We start from the raw sequence: 26,172 nt of genomic DNA, 5'->3' as shown, positions 1-26,172 counted from the left end.
AATTGCTAGCTTAAATAAAATGCTCGGTTTATGACTGGAAGCACATGATTCATCCCAAATATGTAGTTTGCATTGGACGTCACAGCTTTGTTAACATGCAGAATGACCCACGTCACAGCCAAGTTCAACCTCAATTTGTTTAAGGGGAAGCATCTTGTTATTGAAACCTGTCTTCCTGGCTTTTTTTTTTTTTTTTTTTGGGTGGTGGTGGTGTTTTCACTGTATAAAAGGATGGGACAGTGGCAAAGCCATCACATCTCTCGCTCATAGCAGGTACAGCACTGTTATGCAAGATATTGTCAGATAGCTTTAGAATGTTAAAATATATTTAACTATTTTTCCTATTTTTCAGCCATGGGGACCCTGTTGCTGCTTTGTGCGCTTGGTTCTTTACTGACTTGTAAGTGTGTTTTAATCTTAATTTTGTGCTTTATTTAACCTGTTGTCTGGCATTTTATCATCTTAATGATCTTTTTTCAGTTTATACTCATTTTCAAGCTGTTAAAATTCCAAATTTTTAAGAAAACTTCCTTTCCCTCATTGCTATTAAAACTTTGGCCTACTTTGAGCAACCATTAGTTTTGTCTAAAGTCTGAATATCTCCGACTGTAGAGTGAGAGAAGAGAGTGATTATTCAATTTGAAGCAATTTATCCCGGCTGTCAACCTCATCGGTTGAGAGCGTCGTTGTGCGGCTTATGTGAATGAGGCAGAATGTTAAACAGGTGAAGAATTTCAGAGTGCAGCACATAAAGGATAGCCATCTAAATTGAAATTTTCTTTTGTTGGGAATAGCATTTACCTTTTGCTGCTATTGAGTTAGAACTATTAAAACTGAATGGCTGAAACGGGAGAGTAATCTAAATCCCCCGGGCCCTGGCTGAGCCCAGAAAGTGCTCCTTTCACAGCAAAAGCAAAGATATTGATAATATTTCCATTATGCAATTATATTGTCTGTGTGAGGGACTTATTGAGTGCTGCCGAAAAGCAGTCAAGTGACTATTGCTCCGTTTAAATCTCTCTCAATGGTTATCAAGGGGGAAAAAAGCAATCCATTCATTACAGACAAGCATTCATCCCTTCTTTTTAACTTTGAAAAAGAGGCATTTTTTTTTCACTCGCTTTCTCTCTGGTGTCGTATTGTTTCTTTGCAATGTGTGTGAAGACCTTGCTGTCCAAGCAGTCTCAAGCCAAGTTTTTATTCATACAGTCTGTGGTATTTTAAACTGTGAATACTTTGATTGGCTTGGCACAAATTGTCTCATTTATTTCTTAATAATTGTTTGACATTTTTTCAGCATACACTTGATAGATTTAAGTAACTTGAAAAAACTCTTCTTTTGAAATATGATTTTTTATTTTTTTTTCTTTGCTCTCTCATTGCCAGGTCCATCTAATGCTGAATGGATAGGGAGGGATTTTGCCCTGTCATTTTTGCAGAATTACATTAAAGGTTATGACACTCCTGATCTTCAACTGTACATTGTGGCAGCTCATGCTGATGCTAAAGTGTCAGTGAGAGTACCGTCTTTAGGCTTCGTGGAAGAGAAAACCCTAAAAGCAGGCAAAGGAACAACCATCAAACTCCCTAGTGCTGCTGAGCTGTATGATAGCAAGAAGTCTTCAAATACGGTGCGCATTGAAGCTTCAGAAGATGTGGCTGTAATGGCTCTCACCTCCAAGAAGAATACAGGAGAGACTTCTGTCATATATCCTATTACTGATTGGGGTACCGAATACTTTGTTTTCACGCCACCTAAATCGCCCGGAGGAACCTTCAAGGTATTCTCTGTGACTAATGGAAAGGAGAGCAACACAGTAGAAATTTCCCTGAAAGCTCCAATCAGGTTTGAGGGCAGGGTGTATAGAAAAGGTAGCCAAATTAAAATTCAGCTCAAGCCGTACGAAAGTGCCCAATTTCAGAGTGTAGGTGATCTGTCAGGCACCAGAGTCTCCTCCAAGCATCCCGTCGCTGTTTTCTCCGGTCATACTTGTACCTGGATGTTCTCAAGGTGCAACCAGGTTTTTGAGCAGTTACTGCCAGTGAGGGCCTGGGGCTCCAGCTTCATGGTTCCTCCCCTGAGCTTCCAGAAGAAATATGATAGTGTGTACATCCTGGCCTCCCAGACCACCCAAGTCACGGTCAAGGATGGCAAGCGTACATCTAGTTTGAGTTTGAAAAGCGGTCAATTCGAGCTCTTAAAGCACCGCACTCCTGATACGCTGTACATTGAAGCTGATCATGGAATCCAGGTTCTCCTGCTTTTCAATGGTGTCACTCTACCCAAAGAAGTCTATGACCCTTTCTTAGTGACCATTTTGCCAATGAAGCGCTTCTGCTATTCCTACTCATTCGAGGCTATAAGAGGCTTTGTAAATAAAGTCCTGATTGTAGCAAAAACCAGTGCACTGGCATCACTTCGCCTGGATAACGCAAATCTACCAAGCAATGTCCAGTGGAAGCCGATTGTATCAACAGATTATTCCTGGACAGAGATGATCTACAAATACAACCCAGCGGACAACAGACATATTCTATCCAGCGGCCAGTCGTCATTTGCACTTTACTCAATTGGAATCACTGACAAAGATGGTTATGGTGCTCCAGGAATGTGTTTACAGCCAGGTAATATATGCACACCCTCATCCCATATGGTAGTTTTAGTAAATGATCATGTTTGCAGTAAGTCAACATTTGAATGTTTGTTTTTTCAGGAAGCTCTATTACCTGCAGTGATGTCAGATGCGGTAACAACCAGGTGTGTGTGATGAAGGGTGGGTCTCCCGTCTGTGTCCCCAAGTCAGCAGCCTGCTGGGCTTCTGGAGATCCTCACTACCGCACATTTGATGGGCGTCGCTATGATTTCATGGGTACCTGCACATACGTCATTGCTAAGAAATGTTCAGAGGATAAAGATCTACAAGACTTCGAGGTCCATGCCCAGAATGAGAACCGAGGGAACACCAGGGTTTCATACGTTGGCCTCGTCGTGGTGAAAGTGTATGGCATCACTGTCACTATTGTTCGGTCTGAGACAGGGCGAGTCAGGGTAAGTACTATTATTATCATTTTAATGTATCATCTTGATTTTCTTCTTATTAATTACTTATTTTAAATATTGTTTTCTGTCTGACCCAACGGCATATTTGAATACACCCACACTATGATGATAACATTTTTACGCACCTTTTTTTTTTTTTCTTTTGCTTGTGTAGATTGACAACAGCGTGTGGACTTTGCCGGCGACATTGCACAACAACAAACTGAACGTGTTTCAGAGTGGCCGCTCTGCGGTCATTGAGACTGATTTTGGGCTTACAGTTCGTTATGATTGGCGACACAAACTTCATGTCACTCTGTCTGGCAGCTACGCTGGGAAAACTTGTGGCCTCTGTGGGGACTTTAATGGCAATCCCAAGGATGATTTCACCACACCCTCTGGCACTCAGGCAAGCACAGTCGTTGCCTTTGGCAGCAGCTGGAAAGTTCCGGGACCAGTGGAAAACAATAGGTGCAAAGATGACTGCGTGGGTGGGTGCGATACTTGTAAACACGACATGATGGGGACATGGGCAGGGGAGTCGTATTGTGGGCTCATCCAACTCAAAAATGGTCCATTTAGCAAATGCCATGCCGTCATTGAACCTCAAGGATATGTAAAGGACTGTCAATTTGATCTATGCATGGGAGGTGGCCTTCGGCAATTTCTTTGCAATGCGCTGGAAGCTTACGCTCAAGACTGCCAAGTCGCTGGGGTCCAGGTTGAAGATTGGAGGAACATAGCAAGATGCAGTGAGTCACATTAACAAATTAATTATTGAACTGATGTTTTTTGGGGGTTTTCTATTCGTTGGTTTAATCACACTTTTTGTTTTCTCACCAAAGGTGCTACATGCCCACAAAACAGCCACTATGAGCTCTGTGGCAGTGCCTGTCCTGCTACTTGTTCTGACCCGAAGGCACCCTCCAAATGCAAACGCCCCTGTGTGGAGGCCTGCGTCTGCAATGAAGGCTTTGTTTTAAGCGGAGATAAATGTGTACCTTCTGCTCTGTGCGGTTGCACTCACGAGGGTCGATATATACCTGCCGGAGAGACATTCTGGGCTGACAACGACTGCCGCAAACTCTGCAAATGTTCTGGTGAAAGCAGGGGTGTTGTGTGTGAGGATAAAGGCTGTGGAGCGGGGCAGCAGTGTCAGGTGGTTGATGGCATAAGAAAATGCCAGGCATTATCATACGGCATCTGCAGGGCCACAGGCGATCCCCATTACATGTCATTTGACAAGTCAAGGTTTGACTTCCAAGGCACATGTGTGTACCAACTCGCTGCACTTTGCTCCAAGAACCCATATTTAGTCCCCTTTGAAGTACGGGTGCAAAATGAAAACCGGGGCAACAAGGCGGTTTCCATCACAAAGTTAGTGGAGGTTAAGGTGTACTCCATCAGCATCATCATAACTAAGACACACAAAGGCCTGATTTTGGTAAGTAATATATTGAGTTCATCAAAGTTAATTTGGTCAATTCTGTGTGGTTATTCAATACAAAATCAAATATTTCACCATCTTAATATAAATGTCACCGGGTGTTTTGCTTTCAGGTGAATAATGAGCTGCACAATCTGCCCGTTACACTGAATGAAGGAAAGGTCAACGTCGATAAGAGTGGCTTTTACGCTGTTGTCACCACGGACTTCGGACTCAAAGTCATCTTCGACTGGCGCCATGCTGTGTTTGTAATATTACCAAGCAACTACAAGGGAGCTGTTTGTGGCCTCTGTGGCAACTACAATGACGATCATGCGGATGACCTAATTCCGAAGAACGGCCTCAAGCCTGTCTCAGCAAAACTTTTTGGTGCCAGCTGGAAAGTGGCAGAGATCCCGGGCTGTGTCAATGGCTGCGAAGGGGTGTGTCCAGCCTGTGACATCCAAGAGAAGGTTAAATATGAAGGGAAAGACTTTTGTGGTATAATAACAGACCCCAAAGGGCCGTTCCGTGACTGCCATGCGGAGATCGCCCCGGCCACCTTCTTTGAAGACTGTGTTTTTGACGTATGCTTGTACCGGGGCAGAAAGGATATTCTGTGTCAGGCTATTACAGCATACACATCTGCCTGCCAGAATGAAGGACATGAAGTGTACAGCTGGCGTACCGATCAATTCTGTGGTGAGAAATAAAATCCATTAATAAAGATAATTAACCCCAAAAAATGATCATTTCCACCGAAATTGCTTCTGAGCGAACATGTTTTTCTCCTTTTTCAAAATATGATATTCATTTGAAATGTTTCTGTTGAAGAAATGCTAAACATTCAGCTTGTCTTCTCCTCTACACAGCTGTGACATGTCCCGCCCACAGCCAGTATAACATTTGTCCAACTGGTTGTCCGGCCACTTGCACGAATCTAGCTGCTCGGGGCTGCTCCACTCGCTGTCAGGAGGGCTGCGTCTGCGATCAAGGCCACGTCCTCAGTGGAGACCTCTGCGTTCCTTTATCCGAATGCGGCTGCATCTCCAACAACCGTTACTACAAAGTCGGCCAAACGTTTTACCCCAATGGAAAGTGTGAACAGGAGTGCAAGTGTGTCCCGGGTGGAGAGGTAAAGAAAACGCTCATCACAATAACTTCCATTATAGAAATTAACTTGCTTTATTTTTTATTTTTTTTAATATTCTTGTCTTGTTTTTTGTTTTTCTCAGGTTGTGTGCAAGAAGTTCACTTGTCGCCCAAATGAGGAGTGTAAAATAGTAGATGGCATCCAAAAGTGTCACCCTAAGGGTGAAGGTGTATGCATAGCCTCTGGTGACCCCCATTACACCTCCTTCGATGGGAGAAGATTTGATTTCCAGGGCACGTGCACCTACACGCTCTCAAAAAGCAGCGGGCTGGAAGGCACCCACCTGGTCCCCTTCTCTGTTAAAGTGGAGAACACGCTGTGGGACCGGGCGTCGAAAAACAGAGTGGTCTCTGTCACCAAACTGGTTGCTGTGGAAGTTTACGGCCTGACTGTCATTCTGAGGAGCAACACGCATGGAGTGATGGTTAGTATCAGCACTAAGTTCTCAGTAAGAACAAGAGACATATGCTTATCAACTACAACATTATGATGCCTGATATTTTGTCTGTCTCCTTTTTGCTCCTTAAACACAAGAAAATGCAATATACTGTGTATTGAGAAGCAGCTTTAATTTTTGTAGTAATTTCACCTACTATAACACATTTGTTGGCCACACAGGCCAGCTTTCATTCCCCATGTGCATCAGCGAGCCTCGGCTGCCTGTGACCCTGTTGCTCGTTCACCTCTTTTTGATCAATTCTGGCCAATACACGCCACACGAGCTGCAGTTTGTGAGATGTTCTGAGCCACTCGCCATCACAAGTTGACCCTTGTCAAAGTCTCTCACATCAATGTATTTGCTCAATCTTTCTACTTCTGAGCTTCCTGAGGCCTATACAGGGTAGATCACCCACCAACGGGTCCCATTATAAAGAGATAATCAGTGTTATTCACTTTAACTTCTCATAATATTGTGGTTGATGAGTCTAATTTCTTTCATCTGTCACTTTTAGGTCAAATGTGTAAGTACTTACTTGATCATATAAAATATATGCATATTAATCATGAAACATAAAACTGTACATTTCTTTTAGGTAAATGGACTGTTTAGTCACCTTCCCTTCAATTACAACAATGGACAAGTGCGGGTTTATCAAGAAGGAAGAACTTACGTCATTTCTACAAACTTCGGGCTGCGTGTCACTTATGACTTGGTCTACCATGTGACGGTCACCGTACCTGGTACTTATCATGGTAAAGTCTCCGGCCTGTGCGGCAACTTCAACGGGGACCAAAAAGACGACTTCCAGACGCCAGATAACAAGATCACCACCAACGTCAATGAGTTCGGAAAATCATGGAAGGTCCCCATTCCTAATGTGGAGTGTGAGGACGGCTGCGAAGGCAAAAACTGTCCTGATTGTGACGCAGCGCGCAAAGCTGCATTTTCACAGAACACCCATTGTGGCATTATTACAGCACCCAAAGGTCCTTTTGCAGTTTGCCACCGTAAACTGAACCCACAGCCATATTTTGATAACTGTGTGTTTGATTTGTGTGCTTCCAACGGAGACGGAAATGTGCTCTGTGACAGTGTGGCTGCCTACGTTTTCAACTGTCACGTGGCAGGAGTGGATGCCATTAACTGGAGGACACCTCTGTTCTGTCGTAAGTGACAAATGACTCTAGCTGATTGGTTGGACTTTTTTTTTTTTTTACACGAAAGATGAGTGAATTTACATTGTCCTATTCAATTTTCAGCTATGACATGTCCCGCCAACAGCCGTTATGACGTGTGTGTGAACCCCTGCACTGATTCCTGCCCCGGCCTCACAGACATTGTTCCGTGCGCTGACCGCTGCACTGAAGGCTGTGGTTGCAATGCAGGTCTACTATTTAACGGACAGACGTGTGTTAAAGAGACCGAGTGTGGCTGCTATGATAACGGGAGAACTTACACGGTACAATTCAGCCCATCTGTCTGTCCAAAAAGGTTGCTCCATATACAGTAATGTTCAAAGAATAGCTTCTTTTTCTTTTTTTTTCTGGTCTCAGTAACATTCATGCTGACATAGCAATAAAGCCGTCTCTGCTTTTTCAGCAGTTGTGGACATTAGCCAGTTTGTGTTTAGACGTGCACAGTGAGAATTTCTCCAGAGACTTAATTAGCAGATTTCCCATGTTCCTGTCTTTCTTAACGTGAAGTAATCATAAAATATTGGAGCACTTTTCAACTTTATTTTAATCTCAAGCGTGCCTCTCTGTGTAATTAACTTGCTCTGTATTCGCCAGGCTGGTGAAGTTGTGTTTGGGGAAGACTGCAGAAAGAAGTGCACCTGTCATCCAGGGAACAGGGTCGTCTGCGAAGAGCACAAATGTCCCCAAGGCACCGAATGCATGGTCGAGAACGGAATCAGAACATGTCGCAACACAGGCAAGACACAAACACATTAGATCTGCCTTCACATTTTGTACAAAACATAAATTAACTTTTGAGTTAAACTACAACTTTATTTCGTCTAACTCTTTCAGATCCCTGTGAAGTTGTCAAGTGTGGCAATAAGGAGGAATGTGTTGTTCGGGATGGGAGAGCTGTGTGTATACCCATGCACACAGGCAGTTGCTGGGCCTGGGGAGACCCCCATTACACCACATTTGATGGATACAAATACGACTTCCAGGGGACCTGCAAATACGTCATCTCAAAGACCTCCGGGAATCTGAATGGTTTAGTCCCATTCTCAATCACTGAGAGTAACGATAACCGTGGAAATACAGCAGTTTCATATGTGAGGGAGGTGCATGTTTCGGTGTATGATTTCACCATCACCATCCAAAAGAATCAAGTTGGCCGTGTCACAGTAAGATCCCATTTTTTTGTTCTTTTGAAAGCACTAATAGTCAGTGTATGCGTAGGGTTTACAGTACGTTTTCCTTATGTGTTCCTCAGGTGAACAAAGTGCTGGTAAACCTTCCTGTCACGCTTGGCGATGGCAAAGTGATTGTGTCTCAAAGGGGGCGTGCCGCATATGTGGAGACACATTTTGGCCTTGTTGTTACCTATGACTGGAATTCGTATCTTCAAATCAAGCTGCCCAGCAGTTACTATGGCCTTGTCGCTGGCCTGTGTGGCAACTTCAACGGCAACCGAAGAGATGAACGCCAAGATCCAGCTGGAAATGCAGTGTCCTCAGTGGTAGAATGGGGTAAGAGTTGGAAAACGCCAGATCAGGACGACGACCGTCGCTGTTCAGACACGTGTGACAAACATTGCCCTACTTGTGACAAGAACGATGTTGAGCTCTATCGGGGTGAACAGTTCTGTGGGATCTTCAATCACAAGAGGTTCCAGAAGTGTCATAAAAAAGTGGACCCTAAAACCTTCTTGGACAGCTGTGTGTTTGACATCTGTAATAATAAGGGAGACAGAAGGATGCTGTGCCAGGCGTTGACCTCCTACAGCCAGCAATGCCGCGAGGAAGGAATAGTAATCAAGAACTGGAGGAAAAAGTTTGGCTGTCGTAAGTATTTGAGAAACATTTTGGCCTGACATTATAATTACATTTTTAGACCTGTGGGGTTTTGTTTTTTTTTTTGGCTAAAGCCCATCTCAATCTTAATTATTGACAGCAATGGATTGTCCGCGCCACAGCCATTACGACGAGTGTGGCAGCGCGTGCCCTCGTTCCTGCCCAGTCGGTGCAGTGCAGCGACTATGCCCCGCTCTCTGTGTGGAGACCTGTACGTGTGATGACGGTTATATCCTCAGCGCTGGTGGCTGTGTGCCCGCTAAAGAATGCGGTTGCTCTTATCAGGGCCGCTACTACAAGCGAGGCCAGAAATTCTGGGCTGATGATGCCTGCACTCGTCAGTGCGAATGTGATTCCAAACTGGGTGAGGTGAAGTGTCAGGAGGCCTCCTGCTCTGACAAAGAGAAGTGCACTCTGGCGGACGGAGAGCGAGCCTGCCGACCCATCAGTCACGCCACTTGCATAGCCTCGGGTGACCCCCACTACTTCACCTTTGATACCCACAGGTTTGACTTCCAAGGCACATGTGTGTATCAGTTGGTGAGTCTTTGCACTCCAAGAGTCGGGCTGGTGCCGTTCACGGTGACTGTGCAAAATGACAATCGAGGAAACAAGGCTGTGTCATTTACAAAGACTGTCAAGTTCTCCATCCATGGTGTTGACCTCATCATCAGCAGAGAACACCCCGGAAAAATCTTGGTAGGTAATCTGAAGCATGCGATTGACATATTTAAAAAGTCTGAATGAGTAATGTGTTTTCATGTGAATTTTTAAAAGGTAAGAAATGGGACACGTCATGTCGTCTTGAAAATAATAACAGCACAGATATTCTGAGCCTCAATCATTCCAGTGGATGATAATGCCTTTTGTCATTGTGCTCATTCTGACATCCCTCATGCTCCTCTGCATATATATTTAATTGCATATTAAAATTGTGATCCAGGCAGACTTAATTAAAATAAGATTTAACTGCACATTAGAATGGATTAGCAAGGTCCGCAGAATTATTAAATCTATAATCTCCTAAAAAAAAAAATAATGCTCCTCTCTCCCTCCCTCGTTTTCTTCCCTGCAGATCGGTGGAGTGCTTGTTTCATTGCCTCTGGATTACAATAATGAGTTGGTTGCATACCACAACGGCAGGGCAGCTGTGGTGAAGAGTGTTGCTGGTATCATCGTGAGCTTTGACTGGCAGAGTATAGTGAGCGTTACTGTGCCCAGCACCTACCAGGGTGCAGTCTGTGGTCTGTGTGGCAACTACAATGGAAAAGCTCAGGATGACATGACCATGCGAAATGGTCAGATTGCCCCTAGTGGAACCAAGCTAGGAGAGAGCTGGAAGGTGGCCGAATTACCAGGCTGCACATCAGCTTGCGAAGGGAAGCAGTGCCCGGCCTGTTCAGACTCCCAGAGGGAAGTATATGAAAGCAGAGAGCACTGTGGCATTATTGCTGACAAAGCAGGGCCTTTCAGAGACTGTCATGAATTTGTGGACCCGGCTCCTTACGTGGCAGACTGTGTTTTTGACGTTTGTCAGTACCATGGACGCCGCGCAGCCCTCTGCGATGCTGTGCAAGTATATGTATCTGTCTGTCAGAGCAAAAGATTCAAAGTTTACAACTGGAGAACTGCCGACTTCTGCCGTGAGTTTGGAATTTGTCAAAGTTTTCATGTTATTTACTTCTTTAAACTGTTATTTCATTACTCACTTTTCCCTGTTTTGATCCTGTCCCACAGCGATGGTTTGTTCCGCGAACAGCCATTACTCCCTGTGTGCTCAGAGCTGCCAAGCTACCTGTCCCACTTTAGCCTTGAGTCAAAGCTGCCGTGGGCCTTGCTCAGAGGGCTGCGTGTGTGACGAAGGCTTCCTGCGGAGTGGCGCTAGCTGCATTCCCGTGAGAGACTGTGGATGCTCCTACAATGGTCAATACTATGAGAAAGGGGCCGTCTTCTACCCTGAAGACAAGTGTGTGGAAGAATGCACCTGTGAGAACGGCGCTGTGTCATGCAGAAAGAACAAATGCCGTCTTGGGGAAGTCTGTAAGCTTTTAAATGGAGTGAGAGGCTGCCACCCAGAGGGGCAAGGAAAGTGTGTGGCTTCTGGTGACCCTCATTACACTTCCTTTGATGGCCGAAGGTTTGATTTCCAGGGCACTTGCGTCTATGTACTGGCTAAAGTTTGTAACGATGGCAGCGGCCGCCTGACACCATTCGCTGTCACTCAGGGCAATGAGAAGTTTGGAAATGGAAATATGGCTGTAACCAAGTCAATTGGTGTGTCAGTCTATAATTACATCATTTACATCCAACAGAGACAGCCTTGGAAAGTCATTGTGAGTATATTTATACATTGCACTTGGTTTATTTATGCATGTCTTTTGTTTCTCACTGAACTTCTCAACATGCATTTGCCTTCCTTTTTCCTCCTCAGGTGGATGATGAACTTGTAAACCTTCCCCTGTCCCTGAATAATGGGCGTGTGACAGTCACCCAGGAAGGCCGCAACATAATTGTTCGCACAGACTTTGGCCTGACGGTGCTCTATGACACTGTCTACTACGTTGAGGTTATCGTTCCTTCTACATACCAGCGAAAGATGTGTGGCCTTTGTGGCAACTACAACGACAAAGACAAAGATGATTTCAAGCTTCCGAATGGCAAGAGAACCAAGGATGTTGATCAGTTTGGGCGGGCATGGGTGGTGGACATGCCTGGGAATGAGTGTGGCGGCTGCGGAGGAAAATGCCCAGTGTGTGAGCCAGCCAAAGCTGCTTTGTATAGAAAACTAAACTCCTGTGGGATCATCAGTCAACCTAATGGGCCTTTCAAAGCGTGCCACAGTAAAGTTAACCCAGCAGCATACGTGTCTGATTGCGTATTTGATGTCTGTGCTGTGGGTGGCAACAGAGATACTCTGTGTAACAGCGTGCAAGCCTACGCTTTGGCCTGCCAGAATGAAGGCGTTCAAATCCTGCCGTGGAGGAGCGGCTCATTCTGCCGTGAGTTGCGAAATTCAGCAGTCTTAGCGGAAATTGTGATTTTGTCGAATGTATTAAAATATATTACAAATGTCTTCTGTTGCAGCTCTCGCCTGTCCTGCACACAGTCACTATGAGGTCTGTGCTGACACCTGTGGCGCCTCATGTGCCAGCTTGATTAGCCCAGTTAATTGTTTGAAAACGTGCTTTGAAGGATGCCAATGCGATGACGGATTTGCTTTTGATGGCACCCAGTGTGTTCCACTCGACAAATGTGGGTGTGGGCACAAAGGCCAATATTTGACGGTAATGAAAATCATTCAAAACTCCTTTTCATGGTCTTTGAACACAATTGGAGAAATAAGACATTTTAATCACAGACACAGATAAAGAACCTTTTACCATGATATACAATGTGTGTTTCCAGGTGGGCCAAACAGTGGTGGACAAAGAATGTACATCCCAGTGTGTGTGCCAGGCCTCAGGGATGGTGAAGTGTAGAAAGCTGTCCTGTGGCAGTGGGGAGTTTTGCAGTGTAGTGGATGGGGTCAGAGGTTGCCACGAGACAAAGGGTCAGTGCACCATCAATCCGACTGGACATCTGAGCACCTTTGATGGTCTGTCTGGAGCGATAGGAGCACATGGAGCCTTTGAAGTAGCATCTGTGTGCGACGAGGACTCGGAACTTTGGTTCCGCGTGGTTGTGGACGTCAGGACCTGCATTAATGGGGCATCACCCGCTGTTGACACTTTGTATGTGTTCTTCAGGGAAGGTGCTGTGACAGTGAACAGCAAACATATGGTCTGGGTGAGGACTGTTCAAGCATTAACATTTTTACTCCAGAAATTGATTTTTTTTATTTTTTATTTTTTTATCGTTTTGTTCTTACTCTTATTCCCCACTTTCTATGTCATCCAGGTAAATGGCTTGAAAACGTGCCATCCTTTCGAAGTGGCAGATGACATATCAATCCGATTCCTCGGCAACTCTGTGATCATTGAGAGGAAGTTTGCTGTGCGAGTCATCTACTCTGCCTCACAGGAGGTCTATATCAGTATTCACAAACGTCTCGCTGGTAAAATGTGCGGCGCCTGTGGAAACTCCAACGGCAATGCCAAGGATGACTTGAAGACAGCTGATGAGAAGACTGCAACTGGTGTCGCTGGAGTTGTTGAATCCTGGAGTGCCCAAGATTTTTCCAGATGGTGAGTATTTGAAAGGCGTCCTGTCACATTATGTTTTAGTGAAAATGTATTGGGGGGGGGCACGTTGCTACGTTTAGTGTTCTGACGACGATCACCCTTTGTTTCATGATCTCGTCGCGGTGCTCTTAACATTATCGTTGTTTCCGTAACGTAATGGCCCTGACTGCTCGTCTAAGCTTTTAACCTCCAATTCCAGTCGGAGTGGAAGTTTTAATCTTGAACTATATCTCTCCCTTTATTATGCAAACTGCAAACTTAATTTGACCAGTGAAATAATCAAGTACAGATCAGCGAGAGTTGGGACGGTGCTATGACCATTCAACCGATTATTCTCTTAACAGCAAGAACTAAACAAGGACTCCACAGAGCCCTTTTAAAGGAATGAGAGTGTGGTTTTTAATTGCATTTGGTCCAATTTAATTAAGAAATGCCAGAGAATCCCCTATGGTAATTACTGATTAAAAAGCAGGTGAGGCTGACAGGCATGGCCATCAAAAGCTACCAAGCTTGCAATCCAATCACTGCTTGTCATCCAAGGACACTTAAGACTCATCTGGGTGCAATATTAATTTGAGCCCCTGTCTTTAGTTCTGTGCCTTAGCCTTAGGTCAATCCTTTAGAGAGCGGTGTTTTGTGCATCCCCATTTCTCTCTTTATTCAAAGTGGTTGTCTTTTGGTTGGCATTTTCTCATCACCGGATCCTAAACAGCACGGAAAGCGCCCCTGAGAGGCAGAGCAGCTCCCGAGTGTTTGCATATGCCTTTTTAAAATACAATTTCCAACAGGGGTTACTTGTAATCTCTGTTGGGCCTCAGTGAGCATGACTTCACTTTCCGCCACTGCCCCTTTTGACTGCAATCTTCTTTTTCATTGTAGTGGCCTGCCTTGAAGCTGGTTGACAGAAGCATCTGAGCCACAGGTAAAGAAAGGAAAGAAAAAAAAAAGTTGCTTTGTCTCACTCTGAGAAGGACTGACGTGAGAATTGTACAAAAGAAGCTTACAATGTTTTTCCCCTTTCTTGGACAGGATGAAGAATGATGCTTGTTTCAGTCCTACTCATCACACTTCAGTTTCTTAATTTAATCAAACGGGTTTTGATTGTTTCCTGGTGATCTCGGTCCTCTATTGTTCATCCCAGTTGCAGACGCCAATAGCTCTCTATCTTGACCAACGTCTCCATCTAGTGGAAGAGAAGCTGAGATTTGGCAAGTCTGGGGTAAACAGTCTCATACTTTTCTGTCACCTTATTAAATTATGTTGTGTGTTTAATTTGCTCTGTTCAAATGACTAAATAAATACTTTTCTCATGACAATACGTGCCTACGTGTCCTTGATTCACATATATGTTAACTAAGCTGTTTACAAAACATACAGAGAACATTTGCCCAGATTATTTCATGGTTACAGCTTCATTGTGGCCTTTACAGTGTCTGTCAAAGCTAGTGGAAACAAGACGTCAACCGCTTCATTTGATAAGATCTCTGGCCTTGGAAAAGTAGAAGAAAAGTTACAGCAATAACAAAAAGGCAACACTAACCTTCTACAATAGCAGATATCATATTTATAAGATATAAGACATGCTGCCATCAAAGCTTAGTTCTCACAGAAGGGGGGGTTTGGCAGTCTGGTGTGAGGGAGGCCTTGTCAAGAGTTTTCATATAGCTGAGAGGGGAGGGAAAAGAAACGACTGCACCTCAGTGACAGACTGTTCTGGCCATGAAAGTGCTCCAGTGTTTATGCTTTCCCTTCACTGCACTGAGCCTGTAAATTACACCGCAGTACAACAAGCCCACTGTTTGATGCTGCTTATTTGCTTCAGGGGGGGAAATGAGCATGATTTACACTTCATTATGAAGTCACATTTTACTATCAGTGCAAAAAATACACGGGGAATAAATGTAGCACAGTAATAGCCCTCCTCGTGTTGTTTACCCCGGTGCGGGGCAAATTTGGGGAGTAACTTCAGTGGCACCCCGCCCCCTCTTTCTTTTTTTTACCCTCACACACAGTCATTCCTGAGACAAGAAGACCTTGGAGGAACCAGAGAGCGCACCGAGGGATCAACTGCAACGTTGACTTTTTGTTTTATTTTTCACAAGTCACAAGAGACTTTCCTGCACATCTTTTATCATTTGAAGTCATAATTTAGTTGGGGGGGGGGGAGAATTTATTTTGTTTTGAATAGCAAAGTTTGGCTCAACTGGGTTGGAAAGTCTCACACATATTTAGGTTATTGGAGGCTGACACGCGGTAAGTCTGTTTATAGCTGCTTGTGCGCATTGTTTGTCATGAAACCGCAAGTCTGAAACAAAGTCTGCGAAAAAAATAAGTTAAGAATGTGACTTTGAGCGCAGCAGATGTTTTTCCTCACTGGTCTTCCATCCCCCCTTCAAACTAAATGCCTTCTGGGGGCATGTGACGACCTAATAACTTTAAACCATTAGTGCGTCTTTACGCACAAGCCTGACTTGGATATATTTCCAGGACTATTTGAATGGCTGGATTTGCACGTGCAAGTGTTTGCTGGTGCGCTTTGGTGTGCAGCAGCTTTAACATTCTACGCCACCTGAGACCTGCAAAAGTTTGGTGTCACTTCTTTTTTATTTAACTTTTTTCAATTCACTGAGCTCTGCTAGAAACGTTGCGGCCAGTTGCCACATTTTCCTCTTATCGCGTTAATTGGCGAGAACAACCACAGTGTGAACATGCAGAGGAGCAATTAACAACCCCGGAAAGGCTCTAAATGTTTCTATCGTACAAACAAGAATAAAGTTTCAAACTTGATGACGTATCTATTTTGAGGGTGCTGCTTCACTGTGGGGGTTGTCACTGAATGTGCAAGTTTAAGTGAGATGTAAAAGCTCATTTTCCTCATTACTAACTGCCGATGTTAATCCCATTTTTTTATAGACCGTGGTAATTCATTTTAAGAGTTGCTTTATGTGTGAGTTGCTTTGCACCCCCCCCCCCCCCCCCCCCCCCCCCATTATATTCTCTATATTACTCAGAAGGCTAACAAACACGATTATTGGATTGTTCTTGTTGGAATAACTCACACTGTGTTTGTTTGATTAAAGCTGATTGGCAGGCCTTTGTTGTTAATCCTGCTCCCAGGGTTGAAATGTTCATTTCTCTGCACTCCAGCCCCATGTTCACACCCCCACTCTAGTCATGCATGAATCTCCAAGTAGTACTCGGGGCCTAGGAGGCAACCCCTGCTTCTTCCCACTGAGGCTTTGATCTTTGCAATGCAAAACATTTTATTTTTAATGGCATACATTTCCTGCAGCTGCAAAGCTCTGTTTACTGTACTTGCAATGCATCCTTGTCCTTTTTTTTTTTTTTTTTTTTTTTTTTTTTATTTATTGTGTGTGAGACTATAATACATGCTCTACTTTCTGTAACTCCTGTGTCGAATAGTCGGCAGTAGCCTAGTCTTGAGACCCTTGTAAACATATGAGTGTAAGAGTAGCCTAAGTTATGCACTAGGTGATATATAGACAGAAAGGCGGGCATCTGTAAACTGGATGACCCAGCAAAAGCAGTCCAAACCCACTGACCAAATATCGAGTGCAACTCAACACCTTGCCTTGCACCCCTCGACCGCCAAGCCCCATATTCCCCCAGCCTGAAATAGATCACCGTCTCTCACTCAGGGCCAAGTGACCACATTATTGAGACCCCCGATCTCAATAACATTGGTGCTTTTGGTTATGTAGTGTCGAGGCAAGTGGTGCGCCGTGTCCCGACCAGAGATTTTCTCACTGAAGGTCACTACCTTTAGAATTCCAGGAGGATGACTTGAGTTAGTCAGTGCCTTTTTTTTTTTTTTTTTTGTGACGATGCAGAGAGCTTCATTGAGTAAAGCCCAAAAATATAATCTGGGTCGAATCAAACGCCGTTAAAAATAAGTTGTGCAATGAAAAGTATCCCTACTCATGTTAGTTCTGTTTGGATTGTGGCCGTTGCTTTAAGTGGGGGCACACGTATAACAGTGTGGTTCTGAGCAGTGGCTTAATGCACATCAACAAGTTGACTCAGATCTCAAAGTGTCCTTGAATATCTTTTGCTTGAACTGACCGCTAAATGGCTTCTGGAAGAAGAAAGAAAAAAAAAACATCTTCTGTTCATAAAACCGTTCAAGCCTGCAGAGTTTCTCCCGTCTGGAGGGAGTCACACAGTGACAGTTTAAATGTGACGTCATACCAAGAAAATTCTCAACTTTCAGTCATTTGAGTGCAGCTTTGCACTAATAAGCCAATAGTGCCTCAGCATGAGCGCCTCATCAGATCATATTAGACCATAAGACTTTTCTATTCTTTCTCTGTATCCTAACGAGGCTTTTTTTTTTTTTTTTCCCTGAAGAAGGTAGAATGGATCTTGCGGTGCTGGTGGCCTTCAGCTCCTGGCTGGCTCCTGCTCTTGGTAGGTGACGTCTTCGCTAAATGTCCAGCAGCTTTATTGAACTCCCTCAGCATGATCTTCTGGTTTTGTTTTGAGCTCCTCCGTGCTAAAAGTACTGATAACGTGTCTGTATAACAGGATCAGCGTTTGGCAGGGAGGTGTTTGGTAAGTTCCTTGCATTACAGTCGTCACTGACAATGCATGGGCTTGAGATTTCGTCATATATATATATATATATATATATATATATATATTTTTTTTTATTTCTGTTTTCCCCTTATTTATTTCGAGGGATTGCCTCTTTTTGGCCCGCCCTGTATAAAAAAGTGACGCTTGTTATGAGCTTTACTCTTGACACGTCCACTAAATGTAATCTGTTTCATCCCAAATGCTTTATGCCTGTGTTTCGCTCTGACAAAAGGCCATGGCGGTGTAGTGTAAACATTTCCTTTTGCTGCAGTTTAAATAGTCCGTTTTTCCAACTGCTGCCAAGTTGGGTTTTTTTTTTTGTGTGCAGTTAATGCAGGCCGTGTTCTTTGATTTGTGTCGCTCTCTGCTCTCTTGCATGCCATCAGCTGAGCTTGATGTTAAGCAGATTTGGCTGCAGTAACTTTTTGTTTTTCTTCCCCGCCTCATCTTCTTTGACTCTCATGTCTGACTCCGGGGTCAGTCCTCAGTTTAAAAGACTTGTCAACACCATTGTAGTCAAATATTTCTCGGCTTTTGCTGTGAGAAAGACGAACATTTTTGTTTTTTGTTGTTTTTTAATAGCGAGGTCATAGTTAACCCGAGCACTCTGACTCGTATTCCTCAGATAACGTCACGCTAAATCACATATATTAAAAATCTCACCAAGGTCAAGTTGGAAACTGTGTTGTGCTTTGCCGCTCACGTTATTGAATCGCCAGAAACATCCAGAGTTATCGTTGTACTGGAATCAGAAATATTTCCCTCCTACAAGTGTCCTCCTGCTTGTAAATATTCACCTTAATGTATTCGCACTCGATATCCAAGCAACAAAGACTGTGTGACATTTATAAAACACTATTCACAGCCTGTTGAATATTTTAATGACAGCTGTGAAAAAAAAAAAACACCCCAAAAAAAAACCGCATTAATGATGTGAAATGCCGCCTCGGCACAACTGAAGTATTTGTTTAACCTCCAAAGAGCTATTCCAAGGTCACTTTGTTCTCACTTGCAAACGCTCCTCACGTAAACAACGTTGAAGTCAACCGTCTTAATTATTCTGCCTCTTTTTCTTGGTGTCAGCGAGCATGAGACAGAAACTGTGACTTAACTAGATGCCGAGTGCCGGATGCTTTTTTAGCAAGTCTTCTAGGCGAGAACCTTTTTTTTTTTTTTTTTGTCTTTTCCAAACCACAGGCGAGAAGAGAAATGTGACAGATCAGCAGGGTCTGTACTTTCCCGCGTCGATTTGATGATTTATTCTCGTTGCAGCCGTGAAAATTGTTGGCTTGTTTTTTTTTCTTTTGGTTTTGTTTTTTTAACACACATTTGGACAAACAAACAAACAAACAAGGCCTACAGATACCAGGGAAAGTTGAGTTCACGACCACAAAATGTCGATTTTCTTTGAAGTTATTTGGAAAGCTGTTTCTCTTCTTTTTTTTCTTGGGGTTTTTTGAGCAGAGAAGTGTGTTCGCCTCCTTCTCAGAATCTTACTTTGCCCCACTTTCTGAGAAAAATACATTCTTGTGCATGATTTGCATAATTATTGACTAATCTCTGATTGGCTTTTGGAATGTTATGGTCATTTCTTCCCTCCCAAGTTTCCTCCTCTTGAGCTTTTCCCCTGTGGATTATTGAATGATTACCACTGTTATTCTCCTCTACTTAAATATTAAAAATTTTGTTTCTTTAAGTCATCTTTGATGTGAATCAAAAGTAACCCCAGACCATTGCAATATGCTTCACATTAGGCTCAAGGGTTTTCTTTTGTCTTCAGTTCTAGTTTGCTCTTTTGGTCTTAGTAAGTTCTAAGTTTGACTTCTCCTTTTCCACCATTTCCCTGTTTTCGACGCAGTTTAAACACAAGAACAATACCTTTTCAGCAAGCAGGCAGTAACACAATAGCTTCAAAGTGAAATCAGAGATGACGTCAATCTTTTGCTGCACTTCCTGTTCAAATTACTTTCAGATTCGAGTTTTATTTCCTTCCTATGACACAATGCGGGTGGAAACCAAGCACAGTAATTGACATAACGTGGAATCAATGACAACTGGGGACAAGGCCATGATCTCACGGAGGAGCCTGCTCGTTGACCAAAGAAAGTGAACGGCCTAACTTTAGATGTGTCCAGAGAAAAACCACAGAAATTCACTGGCATTGTGCCGTTACAGTTCTGAGCAGTAAAATCCTCCTCCAGTTCTGCCTTAAGCACCGATCAAATCTCTTTGTGATTACAAACGTGCACTTTGGTGTAGATCTTTGGTAGAAGCACTCACTCATTCCATATTTTACTGCCCGCCCCTAAAAAAAAAAAAAAAAAAAAAAAAAAATCCAATCAATAAAGAGAACTTGCTCCTGTTGTTCCCTATTAAAGCAGAAATCACCTAAACTGATGTGACGGATATGAAGGTGATAATAAATTGTGGTGTGCCTCCAATTTCATTCTGATTGATCTGACTGTGTTTATTTTTCCTCACTTTTACCAAAAACACCTTACCGGGATTTATCAAGAAAGGCAACAATATTCTTCTACTTTGCTGTATTTACGTCCTTATCGAGGTTATTTTGTGGGGCCTTTTACGTGAATACAACAAATATGAGTCACGCCGACTCATATTACCACCAGTTTTTACACCAGCTCAATTTCTTACAGTCTAATAATTGTTTTTTTTCCCTTCTTTTCACAGCTTCAGCAGCAGATCAGGACAGAGGTGGGTGTTATTTGATTTAAAAAAAAAAAAAAACACTCAGTAAATCCAACTGCAGACAAGCAACAAGCTCATTGTGGCTGGAATAGAAATCTGTAGCGGCACCAATTTGGCTGATGTCTGGCTGAATGGCTGAAGCCTTCAGACTGCTGAATAGCCGTCGCATTACGAGCTTCTGGTGCAGCCGTTCAGTGTGTAAATCTGCTGCTCATTTCTCCTTCTTTCTCTCCCCTGCTCTCTTCTACCAGACTACGACGGCGCCTTTCGTTACGGTGAGTAGAAGACCGCGGCCAAACGGCCGCACAGGAAACTTTTTATTTATTTATTTATTTTATTTTTGACTTGTTTTTCCAGACGTGATGGGAAAACTTTCACCCCCGAGGTCAACCTGAAAGAGGAGCCTCAGTGCAAATACTTGAATTTCTGTTTTTTTTCCTTGATGGATTTTGAGTCCGCTCAATAGTTTGAAAAATGAACAGAATGACCATGTTTCTCTGAAAACCAGTATAAATTCTGCAGCGTTTGTCTTTTTCTTATCATAGAAGCACTCGGTCAGTGATTTTAAGTGGCGATATTTCCACAGCGGATGTGTTTTGTTTGTTTCTGTACATAAATCTGCGCATAATAGTTAAATAATCCAACATCAGACACTAAAAGGTAAATTATAAAAAAGATATTAACCGAGAACAGTTCATGAATCTCTCCGTTTTGTGTGAAGAGAAAGTGACTGGCTGCTCAGTGGTTGAGTGTTCCGCACTTACTGCCAGAGTGTCGCTGGTTTGAGTCCAACTGGTTGGAGTTTGCAACTTCTCTCTGTGCATTGTCAGGATTTCTGCTCGTGTTGTGGTTTCCTCCTCCAGTCTACTGACGCGTGTGATCGTGTGTTTGCTCGAAGTCGGCTTGAATCGGCTCCAGTACATCAACATGCCATCATAGTAGAACAACATTAAAGGCTGTTATCACATGAACAAATCAGTCTTTCACCAAACGGTGCGGAGAAACATGGACAAAGGTGAAAGTAAGAGGGGGAAACGTTTTATTTTTTTTTGTATCAGAAACTATTGCGAACTCTTACAAAACATAAATAGAAAACCTGGGAGACTAATCACATGGTGGTTTCCCATGGTGGGATCTTGTCGGTCGTCCCTGAATTAATCTGACATGTTGATCTTTGATATTTCCAGCCTCTCTGTGGGGACTTAGAAGTCGGGAAACTGAAGTCACGACCAAGTTCAAATTGTCTCAATTCATGTTTAATTATGCTGAGTCGGACGAAAAGAGGATGAAGTTAGATGTACATGTTTACACTGCAAATATAAACTCTCATGTCGGTCGAAGTGATTTTTTTTTTAGACATTTCTGGGGATATTCTCTCTATAGGATCACTACATTTACGTCGACTATACTTGTATTGAAAAGAGTCAGATTATCTGCAGCACTTCAGATAGATTTTAAAAAGCGATTAAAACAAGGCTTTTATAAAACGCAAAGAAACGACGTAGAAGAATCAATGTGTTTATGCATTTATTTGTTCATTTTTGGTTGTTTGGTCATTTGAGAAAAATAACTCAGATTCAAGTGTGACTGGCTTTGGTGGAAACTTTATAATCATTTTGTTTGATATTTGCTGTTTGTTTTCAATGAAAAGGATTAATTGAATAAAGGGGCGGAGTTTATAAGTTAATCTTCTTTCTTCTCTCTTTCAATCAAGAATTCCCAAACTTTTTTTCTGTAATGTATTGAAGTGAGTTGTTTAGTTTTTAGTGTTCTTTTTTTTTTTTAACAATGAATGAAATAGATTAACTAAACAAAGAAAAATTTCAATAACATTGTTAAACGTTCACCATTATAAGTTAAATATTCTTGACGCTTGTGTTTTTACAATTTTGCTGAATTTGTGGTGGGTCTCTTTTGACCATTTGGGGATTACACAATATCTTTGTGTATTGTAACTCTGGAATTGAAATGCAGGTTTTAAAAAAAAAAAAAAAAAAAGTTTATTGCTCAAGATATAATTTTTTTTTTTCTTCCTCTTCCATTGCAGACTATGAATCGCTGAGAATCGGAGGACTGGTCTTCGCAGTGGCGCTTTTCCTCCTGGGCATCGCCCTCATCGTCAGTAAGTGAACCGCTGTTTTCCCACAGAGGTGTGGCAGGGAACCAGTGTCCTTCCCCTCCGTGTCCTTCTAAGGTTCCTCCACCTACCTGAAAGCTGCTGCCGGGGGAAGCCCCCCCGACACCAAGACCCATTAATAATTCAGACAATGCCACTTTCTCCCATGTGCAGCGTTTTGTAATAAAGCAAAGTGACTTCCCGACTGAGCTCTGTAAGGACTTTTATTCATTTTACTCCTGAAAACACAGGACCTGAATTAAATATATTTAATGAAATGACAGCCAGATCATATAAAGTCCTGGTTATGACCTTGGCTTAAAAAAAACAAAAACAAAACATGTAAAACTTAGTTATTTCATTAAAAGTTGTGTCTGTGATCTGTGGTTCCTAACCTGGATGTCTGGGTCGAGGGCGGAGATCCTCAATGGGGAGTGAGAAAATTAGATTTTAAAGAAAACAATAATAAAACACCTTAAAAAACAAACAAACGTAGGTGACATGGGAAGCCTCTTTTATCGATTCGCCGTCGTCTCTGTGAGCCCACAGTCTTCCCTGGAGGCAATCTGAGCCAACGGGCCGGAAGCCGTCGTCTTTGATCAAAATTGACATTTCCAGATCAGCTGATTGATGAAAACACCGTCGAATTAGTAGTGAAGTCTGTCTCATCTGGTTTAAATCGGCTCTTTTTTTTCTTTCTTTTTTTTCTTTTTTTAAAGTGCCGCGCCGAAGCCCGTGGGCGGAATCCCCGAGGCGCAGCACGAGAAGCAACGTAAAGACGGCCATTAGGTGTATTTTGCAATTCAAAATCTTGCCTTTTGAAATTTTTAAAAGAACCAACAGCCACGGGTTCCCGGCGGTGCCTCCCCGAGTGAACGGAAGATGTTCGCCGTTTTATTCTTAGTCCCGGCACTATGCAGGTCACAAGCTCAGTCTGGGATGTCTGGATATTTCATTAGTGCTGCCAACTCCAAGCTCTTGCCTCACATGAAAGTTAAGTTGGCAGCGTCATCACTGAACATGAGGATGCACCTTGAGAGTATTACTCAGCGGTTCGGGATGTACTCGGAACTTGAAACTGGCTCTGACATTTTCCGTCGAGTTCAACCAGCCGTGTCGAAAACGCACATAAGATTTAGAATTTCTTTGATTAATCCTTCCAAGCCTCTGAAGATCATGTGAGTCCCGAGAAGAAATCCCTCACTTTACGCTTTAATCCTGTTTATTCTCTTCGAGCTGAAAACACAGAGTCATTCAGGCGAGTTGTAATTCTTTTGACACACATTTTCATTGCTGGTTTGATAAGAGACGACTAAAGAATCACAAGTTATTGTGGCTGTAATAACAATAATCAGGAATGATCTGCCGTTATGACGCTAGTGAATCAACTCGTCCGCAGTGCAATCTGAGAAAGGTTAGGAGTTGACAACGCTGCCAGACGCATTTCACCGCACCGGCTCTCCGAGTTACTATTTTTAGTAAAACCACTGATTTGTGCCGTGATTTTAAACGCATACGTTCAAGCGCTGGTCACAGGCCAATAAGCCGGGGGGGGGGGGGGGGGGGCTTATACTGAGTTTCCAGGCTTGTTGCCCACGTTGCGTTTTGTTTATTGGCAAAACGTCAAGTTTGCATTGGTGTCAAAAACTCGACAGACACTCTAGAACCACTTCTCTTGTGTTTCTGCCAACAAACAGGCCGGAAATGTACCTGCTCGAAGAGCAGCAAGCCTGAGAAGTCAAAGGCCCGAAGTCCGGACGCAGAAGCTGCCGTCCAAAGAGGTGAATACTCTTTCTCTCTCGACACTGTACGGGTCAATCGTTTTTCAGAGCATCTTACCGAGTAGCCATTACAAGTACTTATGACATGCTATTAGAAAGGTTTTTTTTAGAATTTTTTATGCTTTCAAATTTCAGATAACGTTTAACTCACACTTAAACTTTCACTGTTTTTTTTTGGGGGGGGGGGGGTGCATTCCAACATGTTTCATTAAAAAGAAGAACTTTTAAAAATGAGTAAAAGTTTTTACCAGTCGATGGTTTAGTGTTTTGGCAGAACATGATTTACGGTTTTGCATGAATAAAAGTGGGAATGAGTAGCATTTGCTACACCTGAGAGCTGCCGTCACAGTGAGCGAGTCTGGAAGCTGCGGGTTACAGAAGGGTCACACAGAAGTTTCAAAAATCAAAAAATAAATTTTTACCTGAATAAAATTGGGAAAAATAAAGAAACTGACAATATTATTTTCATGCATATTTCATCAATGTTACATAAAAAGTGAGATGTTCTAAAACGTTTTGACCCACTTATTAAAGTTTAGATTCAACATGATAAAACCATAATATTAAACTCTTTTCACAGATTAAACGGCCTGACAGCCAAACTGGTAAGTGACTTACAAACGCTTGAATGAGTGAAGATATTAGATGTATGTACAGAATTATTTTCAGATCTTTTTAACTCCCCGCCCTTTTTTTTTTTCTCCAGTTTCCTAAAGCTGCCGGTAGGTGGCAGCAGATACCATGATGACAAAAGAAGACCCTCTTTCCTTAAACACAAGAGCTTTCTTCAGTTTCTTAATGCTACTCTTTTCCTCTTTCCTTCTTTTATATGTGTTGATCACCAGTGGATTTTGTGCCAAACTTTATACATTTGCAGTGGTTTGATTATCAAGTGTATATATATTTTTTTTTTTTTTGACTTTCTGATTGATGCTTATAATAATAAAGAAAATGTTTGGAAAAAACTAAACAAAGAAAGAATATCTCCCTGTTTTTCCGACCGTGGGAGTAAAGCAGAGCAGGCGGCCCTCTGTAGTGCTGCACTCTCACTTCTTGCTGACGCTGCAGGCAGTTCAGTCACACATGCGGTATAGTAACTACCAGCCCAGGGTGCAGGGTGATTTATCTGCTGCATTCTGCAGCTTTCAGTGAGCTCCCTTGGAAAAAAAGAAAAACACTTCATTTTGCGTATCTCCATGTTAAGTGCTGTTTATTGGCAGATTTTCAAACATCCTGGGTCCAGCAGCTCCCTGTGCAGGTAAAAGCTGCATGTGTAGGCTTGATTCTCTCCCTGGAGTTGCAGCCTGCACTGCACTGCACAAAACGACACCACGGGAGAGGAAGTGGAGCATTTCCAGCAATGGGAGTGGAATCTTTACAGAGTGCTATAGGCTATAACTGTTCACACTTCTTGTAATCTTATATTCACAACAGAATGGTGACATAATATCTTATCGAAAGGCAAATTTGACGACGACAGCAGCAGTGCAGCCCAGATGAGTTGAGGCAGGGAACAGCCTGCCTTTGTTGTTGGAGAGGAAATGAGAAGAACGAAGAGTTTTGATGAAGGATTCTTCTTTCTTTGTTGGATTATGGATTCCAGCTGCTTGACACTCGTGCGTGGATATAATGAGTTGGACTTTGATTGTGTGCCAAATGATTTAGACTAGTGATTTTCCTGCATGGAGCTCTGCCAGTCT

The 26,172-nt window shown here is 43.0% G+C and overlaps 2 protein-coding genes across 2 annotated transcripts; both read left to right on the top strand.

Moving 5' to 3' along the window:
* Window positions 1-259: 259 nt before the first annotated feature.
* On the top strand, window positions 260-14,586 carry fcgbp (Fc gamma binding protein). Its single transcript, XM_080472576.1, has 23 exons — window positions 260-273; window positions 353-400; window positions 1,387-2,625; window positions 2,715-3,049; window positions 3,216-3,792; window positions 3,886-4,484; window positions 4,601-5,168; window positions 5,339-5,601; window positions 5,702-6,043; window positions 6,654-7,227; window positions 7,321-7,520; window positions 7,852-7,993; window positions 8,092-8,420; window positions 8,510-9,080; window positions 9,190-9,788; window positions 10,165-10,732; window positions 10,827-11,422; window positions 11,521-12,088; window positions 12,174-12,373; window positions 12,495-12,875; window positions 12,987-13,273; window positions 14,150-14,192; window positions 14,300-14,586. Exons 2-22 carry the CDS (start codon window positions 355-357, stop codon window positions 14,160-14,162), a joined length of 8,997 nt encoding a protein of 2,998 aa, XP_080328702.1. The 5' UTR covers window positions 260-273; window positions 353-354; the 3' UTR covers window positions 14,163-14,192; window positions 14,300-14,586.
* Window positions 14,587-15,095: 509 nt separating this feature from the next.
* On the top strand, window positions 15,096-25,431 carry LOC308114957 (FXYD domain-containing ion transport regulator 6-like). Its single transcript, XM_080472228.1, has 9 exons — window positions 15,096-15,523; window positions 17,639-17,698; window positions 17,816-17,842; window positions 20,558-20,581; window positions 20,827-20,850; window positions 22,623-22,697; window positions 24,389-24,472; window positions 25,053-25,077; window positions 25,179-25,431. The coding sequence occupies exons 2-8, from the start codon at window positions 17,647-17,649 to the stop codon at window positions 25,055-25,057; spliced, it is 291 nt and encodes a 96-aa protein (XP_080328354.1). The 5' UTR covers window positions 15,096-15,523; window positions 17,639-17,646; the 3' UTR covers window positions 25,058-25,077; window positions 25,179-25,431.
* The last annotated feature ends 741 nt before the right edge of the window (window positions 25,432-26,172 follow it).

This window comes from Lipophrys pholis (genome assembly GCF_963383615.2).
Source record: "Lipophrys pholis genome assembly, chromosome: 9".
Classification (NCBI taxonomy): domain Eukaryota; kingdom Metazoa; phylum Chordata; class Actinopteri; order Blenniiformes; family Blenniidae; genus Lipophrys; species Lipophrys pholis.
This window is presented reverse-complemented; position numbering and strand designations above follow the sequence as displayed.